The 18,868-nt window shown below is 40.2% G+C and overlaps 1 protein-coding gene across 1 annotated transcript; it reads left to right on the top strand.

Moving 5' to 3' along the window:
- The first annotated feature begins 13,192 nt into the window (after positions 1 to 13,192).
- LOC148038230 (indole-3-acetic acid-amido synthetase GH3.6-like) lies at positions 13,193 to 15,448 on the top strand. The gene is made up of 5 exons (XM_087675230.1): positions 13,193 to 13,321; positions 13,403 to 13,536; positions 13,650 to 13,751; positions 13,933 to 14,741; positions 14,880 to 15,448. Exons 3-5 carry the CDS (start codon positions 13,681 to 13,683, stop codon positions 15,446 to 15,448), a joined length of 1,449 nt encoding a protein of 482 aa, XP_087531356.1. The 5' UTR covers positions 13,193 to 13,321; positions 13,403 to 13,536; positions 13,650 to 13,680.
- The last annotated feature ends 3,420 nt before the right edge of the window (positions 15,449 to 18,868 follow it).

Below are 18,868 nucleotides of genomic sequence, written 5' to 3'. Positions count from 1 at the left end.
CCCCCGACCCCCCGCTGTTTCTTCCCCTCCCCCCCCTCCCCCCCCGGCGGCGTGTCCTCCTCCCCCGCAGCCCAACCCCCCGCTGTTTCTTCCCCTACCCCCCCCCGGCGGCGTGTCCTCCTCCCCCCGCCATCTCCGTCTTCTCCCCCCAGCCCGTCGCCGCCCTCCCCCCTCCCTCCTCCTCCTCCTCCTTCCTTTCTTTTCCCCTCCTCCTCGTAGCTGCCGCCACTGGACGGAGTCGCCACCGCCGCCATCGGACGAAGCCGCCACTGGACGGAGTCGCCGCCGCCTCCATCGGATGAAGCCGCCACTGGACGGAGCCGCCGCACCGCCTGCCGCCTCTCTCCACGCCGCCACCACCACCTCCTCTTCCCACCACCACCACTAACCCTAACTGCCTCCTCCACTAACCCTATTCTGGTTAGTACACTAACCCTAGTTAGTTCCAACCTAACTAACCTAACTAAGAACACTAACTTTAGTTAGTTCCCTAAACTAACCCTAGTTAGTTTACTAACCCTCCCCTAGTTAGTTGACTAACCTAACTATAGTTAACCTAGACTAACCTAACTATAGTTAACCTAGACTAATCTAACCATAGTCAACTTAATTAACTAACCCCTACCTAGTTAACCTAACTTAGTTGATTAACCTAACTTAGTTAACTAACCTAGCTTAGTTGACTAACCTAAGCAACCTAGACTAACCTGACTTGCCTTGGGCAGACTAACCTGACTTACCCCCACTAACCAGACTTAATTGACTTATGCCTAACTGACTTATTTGATTAATGTGATTTAGGTGACTTAATTAATCACTACATTAATTTTTCCATTAAAAAATTTCAGAAAAATTTCTAAAAATTCCTTTTGCCTTTTGTCAATTTTTGGGAATTTGTCTGTTGGCAATTGCCTATCCTAAAATTTTTGAAAATTAAATATTTCCTCATTTCACCCCCAATTTGCCAATAAATGTAGAAAAATTATTTAAAAATTCTTAAAAATTCTAAAACATTCCCCTCACCTCCCTTGCTCATTTTTCATTTATTCAACCATTAATAATCACAACTTAACAAAAAACAAAAACCATAAAAAATAAAATACAATACACTAAAATAAAAATAAACAACCAACCCAAACCAAATCCACACATCCGCTAAGGTGTTGTTTGTTGTTTCATCAGTGATCTTTACTTTTCCTTTCCTAGATTCCCTTCTTTTGGTGGACTCTTCCGTGCGCATTCCTGCATTACATACACACCCCTTCTAGGTATTTATTTTATGTGTTTTATTTATTTTCATTTTCCCCTTAATCACAAATTAATTGTTAAAATGAACCCTTTAATTCACCCACAGTTTCCATGCGCATTCGCGCTAAACACACATACTTTTTAAATTAAAATCAACCAGCCGTTCACTTAGCACGCGCTACGTGCGCTACAGAGGCACTTTAAATTTTAAATTAAATCAACCAGTCGTCACATGAGCACGCGCTGGCAAAAAAGCGCTCCACATCACCTTAAATTGTAATTAATGAATTGCATTTAGAGACCCAGTCGGGAATCGAAGTCCGGGAATCGAATAACTGCACCGCTTAACCTAATAATTAGTAATTAAATAACTAATAAGGAACCACCGTTTTCTTGCTAAGGTTTATCACCTAATAAAAATTCACCCATTTTTAATAATTGATTAAAATCAACCCTTCATTCAATTAATTCCCCCCTCACTGCACTTACTTCCCCTTTTTAATGAACCGTTTCGTGGGATGGGTATGCGCAGTTCTTAGAGTTATTTTCCATGGTTCAGTCTTGGTTTATCACAGATATAGTTTTGATATGTGTCGGATGTGGTATTATTTTGGTTTCCTGTTTTAGTTACGGTTAAGGGTACGGTATGCAGTTTTTTTTTTAAATTGCTTGATACGGGGTTCAGGGTGTTTGTCTGATGCATCGCATGAAGCTTTCGGTCGCATTTGTCTCAAGGTTATGTCAAATTTTTTCTAGGATGTGGTTTGCTTGGGGTTAGTAGGTCGAGTCACGTTTTATTGGTAATTCTCTTATCCTTGGTTTTTTGTCTGTTGCTTTGCAGGCATTCTCATTGACTGTCTATGTTTGTGGTGTGTGTGTGTAACCATCTGAATGGCGCCTTCTCATACTCCTCCCCCTATCCAGTACGTCCCATTAGTTAGTAGGGATTACTCTTCCCTACTTACTTTTGAGCCTCTCACGAAGGCGGGACTTGCTGCTTTTGTGGCCACTCCTTTTCCATTGCTTCTAGAGGATCCGTCGTTCTGTGATGAGTTCCTGGCCTCTTACAGCAAGAAGACAGGCGTAGTCCAAGGAATGTCTATGACTTTGACATCTCGAGGCTTAGGGAAGGCTCTGTCTCTACCCTTCAAAGGAGAACCTTTTGTGACCACTCGTCAGCTCTTCTCTAATGAAGAGATTCTGAAGCTATTGCAAAACCAGACAAGGGAAGTCCTTGATGTTAAGAAGGTGATAAACTCTTCAGGAGTTTCTTTTTCTATGATTACTGATCTCGTATGGAAGACGATCTGTCAGTTCCTTCAGGACAGGTTTATGCCTGCCAAAATGCCATCCCACTATTTGTCCAAAGAGCTTTTCACAGCTTCCAGGATGGTGCTAAAAGGAGTTGCTATTGATTGGAGCACTTACCTCCTTACTAAAATGGATCAGTATTTTGTTAAAGTCACGAGGGGTAATGTTACCAATGTCACATATGGATCATATTTGTCTGCCTTCTTGACCTATTCAGGTTTACAGAAGACTGTGCCTCCACCTCCTCCATCAGATCCAGTACCTCCTCCTCCACCTTCAGAAGAGTCAGCACCCATTGACATTGAGGATGATGATTCTCCGCCTCCCCTGGTCATACAACGCAAACGCTTGAAGAGGGTAGCGGATAAAGCCCCTGCTGTACTTCCCTCAGTGCCTATCCCTGCTACTTCTGGCAGTGAACTCCCTGGGTATCTCACTTGCAATAACCTGTTCAGAGCACATCGAGAAGGATCCTTGGAGATCTCAGTTTCTTCCCTCAATAGTCTCGTTTCAGGCGATGCCATTCCTTTCCTCTGCAAGGATATTCAAAGTTCCATTGAGTTGTCTGTGACAGCCTGTGTTCAACAGCTGTACGCATCTTTCTATGAGGAGCTCATGCAATCCAAAGACCAGTTGCATAAGGCAACATCTGAGTTAGCTTCTGCTAAGGATACCCTAGCAGATTTATTTAAGCAAATGGAACAACAAACCCAACTGGTTGCCACCCAAAGCAATGAGATTTCTTCATTGAAGACCGAGTTACTAGAGGCTCAATCACATGTTACTAGCCTTTCAAAGGAGAAGGAGAGGATGTCCAGGGAAGCGACGGAATTGCACGCTATCTTAGATGACAAGCTTTTAGCTTTACAGATGGCTAATGACACAGTGGCCAACCAAGCCTCCCAAATCGAGCAGTTGCAAGATCAGCCTGCAAAGTCCCGCTCTGTTCCTCCGAGCCCTCATGTTCCATTGATTCCTTCTCTTTCACAGCAGGACTTGGCTGCCCTACAGAGACAAGCTACTTTGTGCCCTCTATTCCAAGATAAAGTGGAAAGATTGCAGTCCAGAATGGACTTGTTCTGGTCTACCTTTGAGCAGTTTCAGGACTATGTCTTACCAGACCATTCTTTCTTTGTCCACTACCACTTACAGAAGTTGGTTTTCTATATGAAGCTTTCCACGATGGATTTACCTTTTCCAGAGGATGGCTGGAGTGGGGCTTGGTCTGCTGAGTTGTTGACCGAGGTAGTCAGAATGGTCTTTGAAGATTCTGTCACGCCAGACACCATGTTGATGTCATACATGTATCTCTGCGGAGATTTGTTAATTCCAGATGAGGTAGATATGGCATGGTATGTGGGGGATGTGGTCTTACAGGCTGTTTTGTATGTCAATCATTTGGAGTTGCGCATAGCTACCATGTTTCAAAGTTATTCCTCCAAAGTAGCTGATTGTCATGATAATTCGTGGCATCCCATGATTGATTCGGTGGTCCTCAATCAAAGACAAAACACAGCTCCTACCTTTGTCCAGAGTACTACCCAACTGAGGATGGATCTCTTAACCTATCTTTCCAAACATAATCCATTTGATGCTACCTTCTTTGATGCCTATCATAAACGATCTCTCTTGGGACCTTCTGTTTCTACCCTCCTCTATTACCAACAAATGGTTCACCGCTATGCTATATATTTTTCCCTTTGTCAATCTAATTCCACCATTATTTTACCTCTTCTTTTCCAACCTTCATCTTTCCCTCAAATTCCTATTTTCACTTACTGTTCCTTTATTGAGGATAGGGTATTTTCCCCTTCTCCACCCTGTTCTTGACCCCTCATTAATGTACCCTCCACATTTCCTATTTATCAGTTAACACCGTTCCTTAGTGATTCCTTACAAATTTCTGCCACTCCTTCTTTAACCTTTTCTTCCTTTTATGATTTTTCCTATCCTTCCCTTCATCCACTTTCCCTTATTCCATTACCCTCTCCTAACACTTCCATATCTCAACCACCTCAGTTGGTTAGTGACTGTGATGGGTTTGATAATCAGATTTCCAGAAGAAGGAGATGGAGTTCGGATGATTGCCTTACAGGACCGCAGATTAATTGGCCAGTAATTCCAGGAGAATGGACAGCTTCTAGTCAAGCTTATCAAAACTATGTTCATTTTGCCCAACAGTATTCACAGTCTGCAGATCCCTCAGTGAGATTAACTGCTCACTTTGCTTGGTACCTGGCGTATATGCATAGGCACTCTCATACTGATTCAAAGCCTATTCCAAAGTTGTGTATGAATGTCAATGTAAGCATTGATTCCCAACAGCTGGAGATACTGTATTTTCATGCCCTCTGTTTGCCTAGCAGATACCTCGTCCTGTTGGAAAGGATGTGCTGTCTCCAATTTTTCCAAAATCCTCCTAAAAACTTTGTAGATGAATCCTTATCTATGGATCGATTCCGACAGCATCAATCTTTTAAGAAGAATCATCTTCATTGATACCTTTCCAATGTATGGTGGAAGCTTTTTAATGAAAAACTCTCTTTTTGAAGGAGTCATTCAGATGGTTGTGTTGTGTATTAGTGTTTGTGTTGTGAGTTTATTTATGTCAAACGAACGTGGTGGTTTCCTATTGGATTTTGTGTACAAGCTATGTTTTGGAGATTTGTAGAGTTGGGGTCGTGGTTGGAGAGTTGAAGCTGATGCTGATGAATACGAAGCAAACTCTTATATCCTTTACAAATTTGTTGTGATTTTTTAGTTTGATAAGAGGTGTTAACGTATAAAGAGTTTTCCTTTCTTTATATTTTTATATCAGAAACAGGTTATAAGTTGGGGTCATGGTGGATGGATTATTTTTGAGAAGATATTGAAGATCAAAGTTGAGCTTTTCCCTGAACTTGTATTCCCTTTTTCCTGGGTCGCGAGGACGCTTCCTTATTAAGTGTGGGAATATGTTGAGTGTTGAAATGACTTGTTTTTTTGCTGATTTTTGTTGTTTTGGAGAGCTGAATGGTTGATTTTATGGGATGATTGATTGATTTGGAAGTGATTTGAGAGTGTTTTGGATGATATTGATTGTGTTTTGGAAGATCATGATGTTTATTGGTGGTTCTGTGATGTTCTGATAGGTTCTGAATGGTTCTGTATACCTTCTGTTTTGTTCTGTTTTGGTCTGTTTTGTTCTGATTGTCTTCTGTAAGGAGGGATGAAGTATTGATTGATGAAGAATGAGATATTGTGAAAGTTTATTGAATGGTTTGTGAGAGTTTGAAATGGGTTGAGAGTGAGTTATGTGGTTTTGATGACCTTCTGTAACCTTCTGTAGGTCTTCTGTAGAGCTTCTGCTTCTGTTCTGTTTCTATTCTGTTCTGTACTGTAGCTGTTCTGGTACTGTTCTGTAGACTATTCTGTATGCTTCTGTAAGTGTTCTGTGGAATGTATGTGTGACTTTGGGGAAAGTTTTCTAGCCTTCGAAAGAGGTGAATACAAGTGCAAAAGAGCTGAAAGAAGTGGAAGAAGTAGCTGCTGAAGACTCAAGTGAAGACTAGAGTGAAGTGACAGTAGTGAGCTATGAAGAGACACTGTAGTGGCTCTGATGACTCTTCATATCAGACATACCTCTTGGGAGGGGTATCCACGACCTAAGAGTGATTATTGAGAGTGATTTTTGAGAGATTGTAGTGAGGATATGATGTATTATTGATGGAGAGAGAGAGAGAGAGTCAGAGATAGCTAATTCTACTGAAACAGAGTGATTGTATATGAGAGATTGAGAGAGAAGACTATGAAGATATTGAAGATAAATACTATGTGATGTATTTCCATTCAAAGATGGTGTATTTCTTTGCTTTCTTTGTTCTATTGATGGATTTTGTAAAGATGTTGAAGAATATGGTTGATTCTATTAAAAACCGTGGGAGATCTACATGATGCTGCATGAAGATTTGTTGTGCATGGTGTTCTTTTCTTCATTGTGATCATATGAAACATGATAAACAAGCTTGTTGATGTTACAAGATAGATTTTCTTGCAAGAGAATTCCCTTCTCCTTGGTGTTCCTCTCGGGGCTCCATTGCACAAGTTACAAGGTAAAAAGCATGAATGACAATAGCAATAGACTAATTGGGTTCAATCTCCCCCCATGCCTTGTGTGAGCGCTTCACAAAGCATGTATTTTATGTATATTTCTTCTTCATGCTCAATAATAGTCCAATTTACAAAAATATATCAAGCTTTTAGCTTTTGAGTTTGCTTTTACAAAAATATGAATAAAGCTAATGGACAATGCCCAAAGAGTCTGGCACGCCCAATACAATGTCCAAATAGAAATAACATATCCGTGCATATAGGCGCATACAAAATAATAATAAATAATCGATGCCTCAATAGACATGACAAAATATAGGCGTGGCGCCTATGAAAATATAATCCATAGATCGAATACTCGTTAGACTCCAATGCTTTCCTCCGCCACTGCTGCTATCTCTACACATCAACTGAAGCATTCACAATCGTTAGTAAAATAATACAATTAAACCGACAAAAGTGAATACCTAGCAGTCTTCAGCTACATAAATAAATCAACTGGTTAGAAAAAAATCCTAACCTTAATTTATTACGAGTGTGCACTCTAAACTCATAAACGTTTATTAATTTAATATGTATTTTGTGGAATCACCCGCTATGGAATCACCCACGTACACACTAAATTAATGAAACGCCCGAAAAGGATAGGCGTCCCCATCAACTTCTCGCACAAAGAATCTACTTTGTGTATGAGCCCCGGTCATCAAAGTTTACGGAATCCACCGCAAAACCTCATGGAATCCACCGTGGAATATGCATCCTGGCATCAGAGAGAAAGAAAGAGAGGGGAGAGAAAGAGAAACGGAGAGTGATGGAAGAGGTGGAAGAAAAGGGTGAGATAAAGAGAGCAAGAAGAGTGAAAAGAAAAGAGAGAGAGGGAGGGGGAGAAAAAGGGACGGAGCTAAGGAAAAAAGGAGAGATAGAGAGAACGATAAATAGAGAGAGGAAGAGAGAAAAATGGAAACAACAAGAGAATTAGAGTTAATTGAATGATAGTAAAATAAAGGGAGACACAAAAGAGGTGGGGAGAGAGGGTCTTTCAATGTCCTTGTTTTATAAGTTTTTTATTTTCCATCTTTGATTTTGATTGTAACAAGATGTGTTGAGTGAGAGTGGAGAGGAAAAGAGAGAAAAAAATAGACAGAAGAAGGGAGAGAAAGAAAAAGAGAGAAGTGAGAGTGGGAGGAAAGATGGTGGAGAGAAAGAAACATTGAGAGAGAGGGGGGAAGAGAGAAACAAAGAAAGATGAAGGGAGACAAATAAAAAAAGAGAAAGATAGATGGGAAGAGAGACAAAGAAAGATGAATGAAGCCAAATGGACAAAGAGAGATGAAGGGAGGAAAACAAATAAACAGAAAGGGAAAGAAAGAGGAGTAGAGATTAAAATGTAGAAGGAACACCAATGAGGGGTTCAGAAACCTATTATTTGTCGTAACATAGACCCAATGAAAAGCAATGATAATTGAGATGTCCAAGATCGTGAGACATATCTTAATCAATATGTCTCGTGTCCTTGTACTCAATGCAAGCTTGCAATTAGAGGAAAGTATTGGTGTCCATAGAACACATACCATGCTTCGATAAGTTTTAATTGGAGATTATTGACCAAGCGATCTCAGACTTTGAGGGAACAATAAGAAAAGTGTGTAGTATCAATCATGCTTTACATTTTCAAAGTAATTGAATATCATATACAAAAATATTAGACATGCCCATGGAATTTATATAGAGAGGTGACGCTTCATCCCAAGAAATGCACCTATTTAGGTGTGCGATGGATGGAGTGCTTAAGCCGATACACCAATTGGGGGGCACGCCGCAGATTACACCCTCGATACCAAAGGAGACAATGGGCTTTTTAAACCTTCCTCTAACCTTGGAAACTGATATGGAGGCAATGATCGATGCATTAATACCCATGGATGCCGGGTCATCTAATCCACCATTGAGAGAAGAAGCTTCTATAACACCATATTGGGGAATATGGGAATTTTCAATAAGTTTGGGTGCTTTCCAATGATAGGTCACATCATATGGTGCTAAGAAACTTATGGGCATGTTATCCGGGTGGCACTTGTTTAGTATTCAAAAAATGGAATTGGGAGATTCCTAAATTTAGTAATATTGTGTTCTATACCATTATATGATGGGTGTTGAGTATCTCTCATGAAGATGCTCTGGCTTGCGCTCCTAAGTGTGCATGTGAAGTACAGGTGAAGCAATGCAAGCGTGACCAAGTTGTTCAAGCTCCATTGATTTTTTTGACTCTATTATAAAATGAAAGACACTTTTTGTACTCTTTAAGGCACCTTGTGATTTTTTTTAGGTTGCTAAAGTATCATATATTACCACCTGGAAACACGATACTTTTTGAGTCATGTGATGATGTATGATTGGTGTTATAAAAGCTTGACATGGATTATAATAGTATCCATGCATGTGTCAATGATTGTGCGCTATTTTGTGAAGACTATGAGACTATGGAGGCATGTCTGAAGTATAGTGTTCAGAGGTATTTATAGGACTTGCAAGGGCAAACTATCCCTCAAAAGATTCTCACACACTTTTCACTTATATTGTATATACGTCATATATTTCATATGTCGAGCATGGTAAGCTTGGCAATGTGGCATGTACAGAAAAGATCCACAGATAGAATCGAACGAATATGAGCAGATTCACACACATGGAGCCACATTGACCCCGCTTTTCCAAGCTTTGCATGAGAGCCAAGGAATCTTCGGCTCGATCTTGCTATGGATTGCAAGAATCCATTTGGTCTCTGCTCAACTTCTTACAGTGTGTGCCATGTAGTTCCTATTAACTACAACATCCCACCATGGCTTTCTAGGAAGAAAGGACACCTAATCCTTAGCTTGCTTGTTCATGGGCTCTACAAAGTTAAGAAAATAGATGTTTACCTCTATCCATTAGTTGATGAGCTCTAGATTTTTTTGTAGGAGGGGGTCGTTGTGGAAGACATGAGCAATGGTCCACTAATATACAAGCTATTCTCATGTGGACTATGCCAGACTTTCCAAGATTTCAAGACTGCTTAAGTAAGTGGGCTCGTTCAAGTTTGTGATATCTAACATAGCTCGTTCAAGTTTGTATTGGGGGGTGTTGTGACACTTCTGGTTACCTCAGGTTATCATGCATATCCATTATTTGAGACACAATTAGACTTGGGAAGGTCATGGATCATGAAAAAGATGATATATCAAGGACAAACCGCTTTCTTGCCGGAGAGTCATGAACTAAGAGAATGTTTCCTTGGACAACCTCTAGCACTAGTGAATACCCAAATCTGATATGCATTGAAAATGGTCCACAAGGAGTCACATCGAAAGTAGAATGCGACGATTCTCAGTTTTTTACAAGTTGCCATATTGGATCCACTTATAGATCAACCATTTGTTAGGAGTTATACCACTCTAGAAAAGAAAAAGAAAGATGCTACCTAGGAAATGTGAAGGGAAGGAAATAATCCTATTCATATTTTCAAGAATGTGGACAGCTTATCATGGGACCACATCAAAGAAAAGAGAGACACTGTAGGGGTATGAATAGATTAAAATGAAGTAGGAAAGATGAAGGCACTTTGGCCACAGTCGAGCACTAATGGTAAGTTTCAACTACCTCATGCTCCTTGGATCCTGTCTACTAAATAAGAGCACATTGTGAAGAAAATTATTAGATCTATCTACATCCCAATGGGTATAATGCGTTCCTATCAAGTCTGATTTCTCTACGACGACAAGCTATTAGGGTTAGAATCCCATGATTGTCATAAGATATGTCAAGTTTGTCTTGATCTTGGTTGCAAGTAGCCTCAATATTTCACTATTTAGTGTCTACTTGATGTTTATAATGCTTCTCCATTTGTGACAAATTTTTATACTGCCAATCGCGATTGTGGGGTGCCTCACTCTAGAAATACACGAGGTGATTAATAGACTGTTACATTTAGTGCAATGGATCTCATAGAAGGAGATCAAGACATTCTCTATTGAATCCACAAGGTCGGGAGAAGTGGAGACAGTCTATCTCTTTGAGAAGTATCTACCCACAAGTATGCTCACGATACAAACTCACCTCCTAGTCCATCTTGTAGCTGAAGTGGACATTGTGAGACCTATCCATATGCGATGGATGTTTTTCTTAGAGCACTTCATGAAAACCCTAAAGGACTTTATGCGACAATGAGCTGGGTCAGAAGGTAGCATGACTGAATGTTGGCTAGTGTTGTAGGCATTAATGCATATTTCAGAGTGGCTACCGACTGTTAATTCAGACAATAGTATGCTATGGTCACTGAAGGACGACCGATGATAGACTAACCAGTGATGTGGTGGCTAGAAATGGAGTAGAAAAAAGCATGAATACTACCATGGAGGAGAAAGTAAATCATTGTTGTATGTTGCATCATGCATCCATGGAGAATTGGCTCGCTAGATATGATCAAGACACAAGAAAGACTGAGAAGAAGCGCGATTAGAATTTTAATTTAGTACGCCCCATTGATTGATTTGATATCTTGAGGGCATGGAGGAGATGCCACGGCTTATGTCTATGCAGTGGTTACATGGAGTATTGATTGCAGTTTCTCACCATGAAGAGGTAGAGGTCTCTACCAAGGAGTTGGAATTTTTGAGGAGATGTAGTGCAAAGGTAACTGCATGCTTTATTTAATATTGTAACTAGATTTTGGCAACAACTAATCTAACATTTTTTGTGTACAGTAAAAAATCTATGACACAAAACAATCACAAATATTGATTTACTCTTATATGTGATATTGATCAGGTAATCTTCTATCTAGATCTTTGGCAACCTCGATGGTGGTATATTGTGCTGTCAACTCCTCAGAGTGCACAAGTGTATGATGTAAGCAACGTTCCTAGCATAGACAAGGAGATTATGCAGGTGGAGGGGTCAATATTGTAGAGAGTGGAGCAGGATGAAGAGGGCTTGGAGCATGCAGAGGAGACACGCATGGGTAACGTAGATGAAGAGATAGGAGGTCAAGAGTTTTTTGAGAATGAAGGGGACTTATGTTTCTGTGGTGACCTATCTGTAAACCTTCCAGTATATGCCAGGCTGTGCTAGAAGATTAACATTGGACCATATCTGAAGTCATATTTGTATCTACTTACTCGATTTGTTGATGATTCACTTTTTTAAGGGTACTTTCATATATATGTTTTAATTAGCATCATTTTAAAAAAGAGTTGGATTGTCATGCTTTATCTAAATCTTTATACCGATTGTGCTAACATCATTTTTTGTCTATGCAAGTTACCTCTGATTATACCCAGAGAGTAGGATGAGTCAAGGGATGACCGATGAGGAGTTGTAGGAGATATTCACATGTAATTCTCTAGATCTTTGATGGCCTGATTTAGAGATATGGCACACCAAGAGCTATCGCACGGACATCATCAGGCCTTTCTGTGAGGTCTACTTTGACATGTTTTGATACTTCAATTTCCAATAGATGGGATAGAAGCTCTAGACTGGCCATGGATGGAGAGAGTGGTTCTAAGGGTGCTGCAGACATGTGGACGTTAAGTCCTTCGCTGCTATATAGGAAACGACCAAAACCTCCTTGTTGTAAATGGAATTCTTTGGACAAGAGGGGTCCGATCAAGCGCGCTAGAGCGCGAAACCCTTGTTGGATTCTTATTGATGGCCTGCTAATTATCCGCTGGCGTCTCATATCACTTAATTCTCTGCCGAGTTTCTCAGTGTTAACAACATCAGCACTCGACGGATTATGATCTGCAGCACAATAAGACGCTGATGATCATGCCTCTTCGACGGCCTGTCTTGTTTAATCTTTTGATCGTTAATGTTCACTTCTGAGAGGCGGGACCACCAGCTAACGACGACGTCGTTGCTTCCCACGCCAAGATCGACGTGGCGACAATGTGTGTCGTCCCAGAGGCCGACCAGAAGAGAAGACAGGCGCCTAGATGGCGTTGACGCATGTCGGGTTGGTCCTCCCTCGCTTATCCTACACAATTCTAGGGCGAGACGGACAGTTGATTTTCGCAGGCCGGACGATGAGGATAAGTAACGAGGATCAGTATTAAAATGGACTTGGAAGCTCCGTCTCATCCCCCTGTACTCAAAATCGGGCTACATGCATGGCCCACTTATATTTAATTGCCACAGAACGAGGGCGAGTGCTAGTAGCTAGCGCGACGGCATTGTAAACACAGACGCTGATCAAACTTGCAGCAGTGCACTCGCAGTAATCAACCCTGCAAATTTCTGCATCAGCAATGCTGTCGACTGCACATTAAACGGCGCGCTGTTGATCCCTAATCGTATACCCATCAGCTTCTATATTATTCAGCCTTAGCACTCGATCCGAGCATTTATATCCACTTATCAGTCGGCTTATCACACAATTATGGGCTCCGACGATCATCTGCGAGCTGCAGCTGATCTGTTCGTCGACGACGTCCTGCAGCTGCCGCCTCACCTCACGGCCTTCAATGGCAGCAGTGGCAATCCTCATGCGAATGTTGAGGAGGAGCATAAGGCGAAGCTGGAGGCCATCGAGTACCTGACGGCCAACGCTCAGGAGGTCCAGGACAGAGTGCTGCACACCATCCTCCAAAGGAACGCACGCACGGAATACCTAGACAAGCATCTCGGTAACAATATAATGAGCAGCATAAGCTCGAACGGCAGTAATAGTATGAGCTCGCCACCAACCAAGCATGTAAGCAGTAGTCATGTAGACAATGTTAAGGCCTCCTTCAAGCGCCTGGTGCCGGTGGTGAGCTACGAGGACGTGGAGCCTTACATCCAGCGCATCGCCAACGGAGACAGATCCCCCATCCTCTCGGCCGACCCCACCACTGAGTTCCTCACCAGGTACATCTTCGATGATTCTACGCCACCACACACACACACCCACCTTCGATGATTCTACGCCACATTCGGACTCCTAAGCATGTGCTTACACGTAATTTCTTTGTGATTTGCAGCTCTGGAACATCGGGTGGAGAGAGGAAACTCATGCCAACGATACCGGAAGAGCTCGAGAGGAAGAAGTTCCTTTATAGCTTACTCATGCCAATAATTAACCAGTAAGGCTAGACTTGTTCACAGCTTATTCCTCAGAAAAGATTTGAAGATCAAGCATCTTTAGTGTCACTGTGATCATCACGCATACACCTTGCGTACCACGGATCAATACCTTCAACATGTTGTGGTTCTGCAACATCTATCTCATATCCTAATGTGCTGGCATGCCATTTATATGTGCAGGTATCTGAGAGGCTTGGACGAAGGCAAAGGACTCTACTTCCTATTCATCAAGTCAGAGACCACCACCCCCGGAGGGCTCCTTGCAAGACCTGTGCTTACTAGTTATTACAAGAGCCGTCATTTCACAAGTACCACATTTGATCCTTTCAATGTCTACACTAGCCCAGTCGATACCATATTGTGTCTTGACTCCTACCAGAGCATGTATTGCCAGATGTTGTGCGGCCTTATTGAACGGGAACATGTGCTCCGGATGGGTGCCATATTCGCATCCGGTTTTCTTCGAGCTATCAAATTTCTCCGGAGCAATTGGCAAGAGCTTTGTAATGACATACGCACCGGAAGCTTGAGTAGCAAGATCACGCATGCACCTTGTCGACGTGCTATGGGACAGATTCTGCATTCAGATGTTGGGCTTGCAGACCTGATTCAACATGAATGCTCTAAAGAATCATGGAAAGGCATTATCCGATCGATATGGCCAAATGTCAGATATATCGAAGCCATTGTCACAGGGACGATGTCTCAATACATCTCCACATTGGACCACTACAGTGATGAACTCCCTCTTGTGTGCACAATGTACGCCTCCTCGGAGTGCTATTTTGGTGTGAACCTCAAACCCCTCCAAAAACCTTCAGATGTCTCCTACACCATCTTACCCAATATGGGCTATTTTGAATTCATCCCCTTAATGGACAATCAACTAGAGCACGATGAGTCATCCATTAGTCTGGATGACAGAGTCCTGGACCTCACTCAGCTTGAAGTAGGAAAGGATTACGAGCTTGTTGTCACCACATATGCAGGTAATGATCATCTCCTCTCAGTATAAGTCATATCAAACTTAGATATGTTTACATGCATGTGTCTGCTTCTCTTATTCGATTCTGTTTATACACATCCTCGTGGATTAGCAACTGCTCATGTGCTTTGATCTCGACTAGGTCTTTATCGGTACAAGGTTGGGGATGTTCTCCGCGTGACCGGGTTTCACAATTCAGCTCCCGAGTTCAAATTCATTTGCCGCAAAAATGTCATTTTAAGCATAGATGCAGATAAGACAGATGAGGATTGCTTACATCAAGCAGTTCTAAACGCCTCCAAGTTTCTTAACCTCAAATCATCAGCTATTCTTACAGAGTATACAAGCTTCGCAGATGCCAAGGCAATCCCTGGCCATTATGTATTATTCTGGGAACTGCAAAACCTTACTGAGCCAGTAGACGCTCCCATCATGCAAGAATGTTGCTTAATAATAGAAGATTCACTAGACTCTGTGTACAGGCAATGCAGAAACTACGATTCTATTGGGCCATTAGAGATTCGTTTGGTAAAATCTGGGACCTTCGACAAGCTAATGGACAATTGTGTCAAGAACGGATCTTCCATTAACCAATTCAAAATGCCAAGGTGTATCAAATCTCCATCTGCATTGGATATATTAGATAGTCATGTCATGAGCAACCATTTCAGCTACAAGCCTCCATTTTGGGCTCCAACTTCTTCATCATGAATGTGCTCCAAACGTCATATCTAAATGCACCTTAGCCCTCCAAGTTAGTGTTATGTAATAACCATGCATCCCATTCTTCAACAAGCTCTCATGATCAAAATCCACCAACAATATTCAGAATGTATATTTTTTCACCGTGGTGTCATACAAATCAAGAAATGCCCCCATGACATAAGTTTGTCGAGCTTAGTACTTATCTATGAATATTATTATTGTCCCTTTCAATATTATTAGATTATCTTAAATTACTTTAAGTATTTTGTTTCACACACTTCCACTCCTAACATGTATTTGAACTTTCTAAAACAAGAACTCGTGATAGACAAATATGCTACTTATGAACGATTAACTCGACCTCCAATAATAATCATGCACCTACTCCATGTGTGGGAAAGGTAAAACTCAAGTGTATCTATATGTGTGCATGTGTGTGTATGTGTGTTTTGACCATAAGAAATTGCCTCCACCATGAACCAATTTATGAAAAATAATGTAAATTATTACATTTCATTTAAATAGAAGTGTACATATGCTCTACATGTGTATGGATAGACATGGGATATGTGTAGGAATAATTCATACAAAAAAAACTTGCAATCGTGATTTATTTCTTATTGTACATCAAATGAAATAATTTCGATCTCAATTTTTATCATTTGGAGGTATTTTTACAATGCCTAAGCAAGCAAAGGGTCTTGTTTGGATGTATGTTAAGATGTACATTAACTCAAAAGAGGAGGGCTTGCAACAAATGTCTACTATAAGTTTTGGTAGTGTGAGAACCTAGTTATTATCCATGTCCTAGTTTCTAAGAACCTAGCAAATGCTTATGCAAAGGATAGAAAAGAGAAGAAAATTAGTAAGGAACATTAGTAAGAGTACCACTATTATTCACTCTTCATTACTAAATTTTCACCTTCATATGCATTATCCAAAAGTCATTATTAAAGAGACGAGCTCTCTCTCTCTCTCTCTCTCTCTCTCTCTCTCTCTTATAGAGCTCACACACATGTGTACACACACACACACAAATTAGAAGTGGAAAATGTCTACTCCTATAGCCTAAATCACAATCGGATATATAAATCTTCATCCAATTAAACAAAGAAGTCGAAGAAATAGAAATTTACAATAGGACTTAGGTAGTTACATTGAAGTTCGATAACATCAAAATCAAGAAATAAGAAAAACTTTGGCTATTGGTATTTTTTACCAATGTTAAAGTATGTGCCAACATGTCCATGAAGATTTTTTGAAATTGTGTGGGTATGGCCACTTGTATCTATTTACATACCCTTTCTAATGCTCATATTGACATACATACCAACATCCAAAATTTTCAAAAAACATATCACAAATTGGCATCAAAATTCCCTTCATTTCTTATAGTGCTATATGAAAATACATGACTATTATATGATGGACCCCAAGGTTACAAGGTATTCTAGGAGGATACATGATGGTTGAAATGATCACAAGATCAAAAGTGTGATTATTACACTACAACAAAAAGACTCCATAGACGCGCTTGTAGACGCAATATATGAACTGTGTTAAAAAATGTCGGGTGCGTTTATTACCGCGTCTACTACCGCGTCTAATATTTCGCATCTACAAGCACGCTTATAGTGAAACCTACACACGCATATAGACGCATCTATTGACACGCTCCGTAAATATATAATCATATTTATAAGAAAGTAGATATATTCATATTTTGTGTCTATACACGCATGTAACTGTGCGTCTACAAAGGCGTGTACTTTGCAAATTATTGACGATAATAGACGCGCATTTTTCATGCAATTTAGACACACTGATAGATGCGCAAAACAGAGGTATGAAAAAAAAACCAAAGAGCATGTGGCTTTGCAAGCCACGTGCTCTCTAGTTTTTTCCCCCCCATCGACATCAAATTGTATGCTTAGGAAAAACAGAGAAAGATTATTTTGAAGATTTTTGTACTGAAAAAAAAACAATGTATGTAGAATATGAAATTTCATATATATAAATGAAACGTTTTTACATGATGAGTTCTAGTGCTTGTGACCTCAACACTACAACAGAAACGAGGCATAGACGCACATGTTAGACGTGCTATATGTGCGTGTAAAAGAGTGTGTAAATAGACACAAATTTTGCGTCTATATATCCGCGTAAATAGATGCCAATATAGACGTGCAATTATTTAACCACTTGAAATTGGACTTAATATAATAAAAAAACCAGATGTAATAATTATTTAACCGCCTGAAATTAATTCTTGAGTATGCACGTGTGCGCATGATAAAAAACATAGAATTAAGAATACACATTGAATCATTGAATAAAAAAACTAGAGTTAATAATTATTTTTGCATTGCTCTCTAATGAATGGCAGTTCCTCCAGTTGACAAGCCTGATATAAGTAATTAGCGGCAAGTGACAAAACCTTATTATACAATTAGTAGCAAGCATTGCAATATGTATCTCATAATTTCTCTACTTGAAGATGATAAAAAATACTTCCTTTTTATTATGAAAAATTCAATTTAGCTTTAAACTTGACTATTGATTCTTGAGTATGCACGTGTGCGCATGATAAAAACCATAGAATTAAGAATACACATTGAATCATTAAGCAAATTAAGTATGTTACAGTGAATGATCCATCTCATCTTCAATGAGATTAGCCCTTGCTAAACTATCTACTTCTAGGTCTATGTTACCAAGAGGTAACGAAACAAATAAGTCTATCCTACTATCAGATGTGTTGCTATATTGCTCAATAACTTCATCAATATCATTGGCAATCACATTATTGTCTTCTTATATCACGCATATCATCCATTATGGTGTCATCATGCACATCATCATTAATTGTTGGATTGTCATCCGCTATCTCCATGTCGCTAATATTACCATATATTGGTTTTGAACGATTACATATAGGGATGACATACCACCATCGATTATTATTTACCATTGGATGATACACAACCTGTATTTGAAAAACAAATTAAAGCAAGAAACTTAAATACTTATTATATTGTGTATATGTATCACATGTATACATATTAAAAAATTAGCCTTTGCATATATACCTGCTCGCATTGTTGAGGTAGTACTAATGTGTCATTCTTGTTTTGGTGAAATTTTGTAGAGTTAATGATTACAAAACCACTTGGATGACGTCTGATTGTGCAATGCTCACCCTTTGTTACCACTTCTTTAAACCACTTCACATCCAATACATATATAAAGAATCGTCTAAAGTCAAGCTTCAGAATATCTTGGATCAAGCCACAATAACCTTCCATGGTACCATTGGCATCCTCGAAGTGAGCAAGGACACCACAATCTTGGGTATTTTTCTTTTCATCTATACGTTGAGTTCAAAGATGTTTACCCTCACACCAAAGTGCATTGAATAATGTGCAC

This window comes from Lygodium microphyllum, chromosome 3, assembly GCF_053477565.2.
Source record: "Lygodium microphyllum isolate KBCC chromosome 3, Lygodium_microphyllum_v1.1.10, whole genome shotgun sequence".
Lineage (NCBI taxonomy): Eukaryota > Viridiplantae > Streptophyta > Polypodiopsida > Schizaeales > Lygodiaceae > Lygodium > Lygodium microphyllum.
This window is presented reverse-complemented; position numbering and strand designations above follow the sequence as displayed.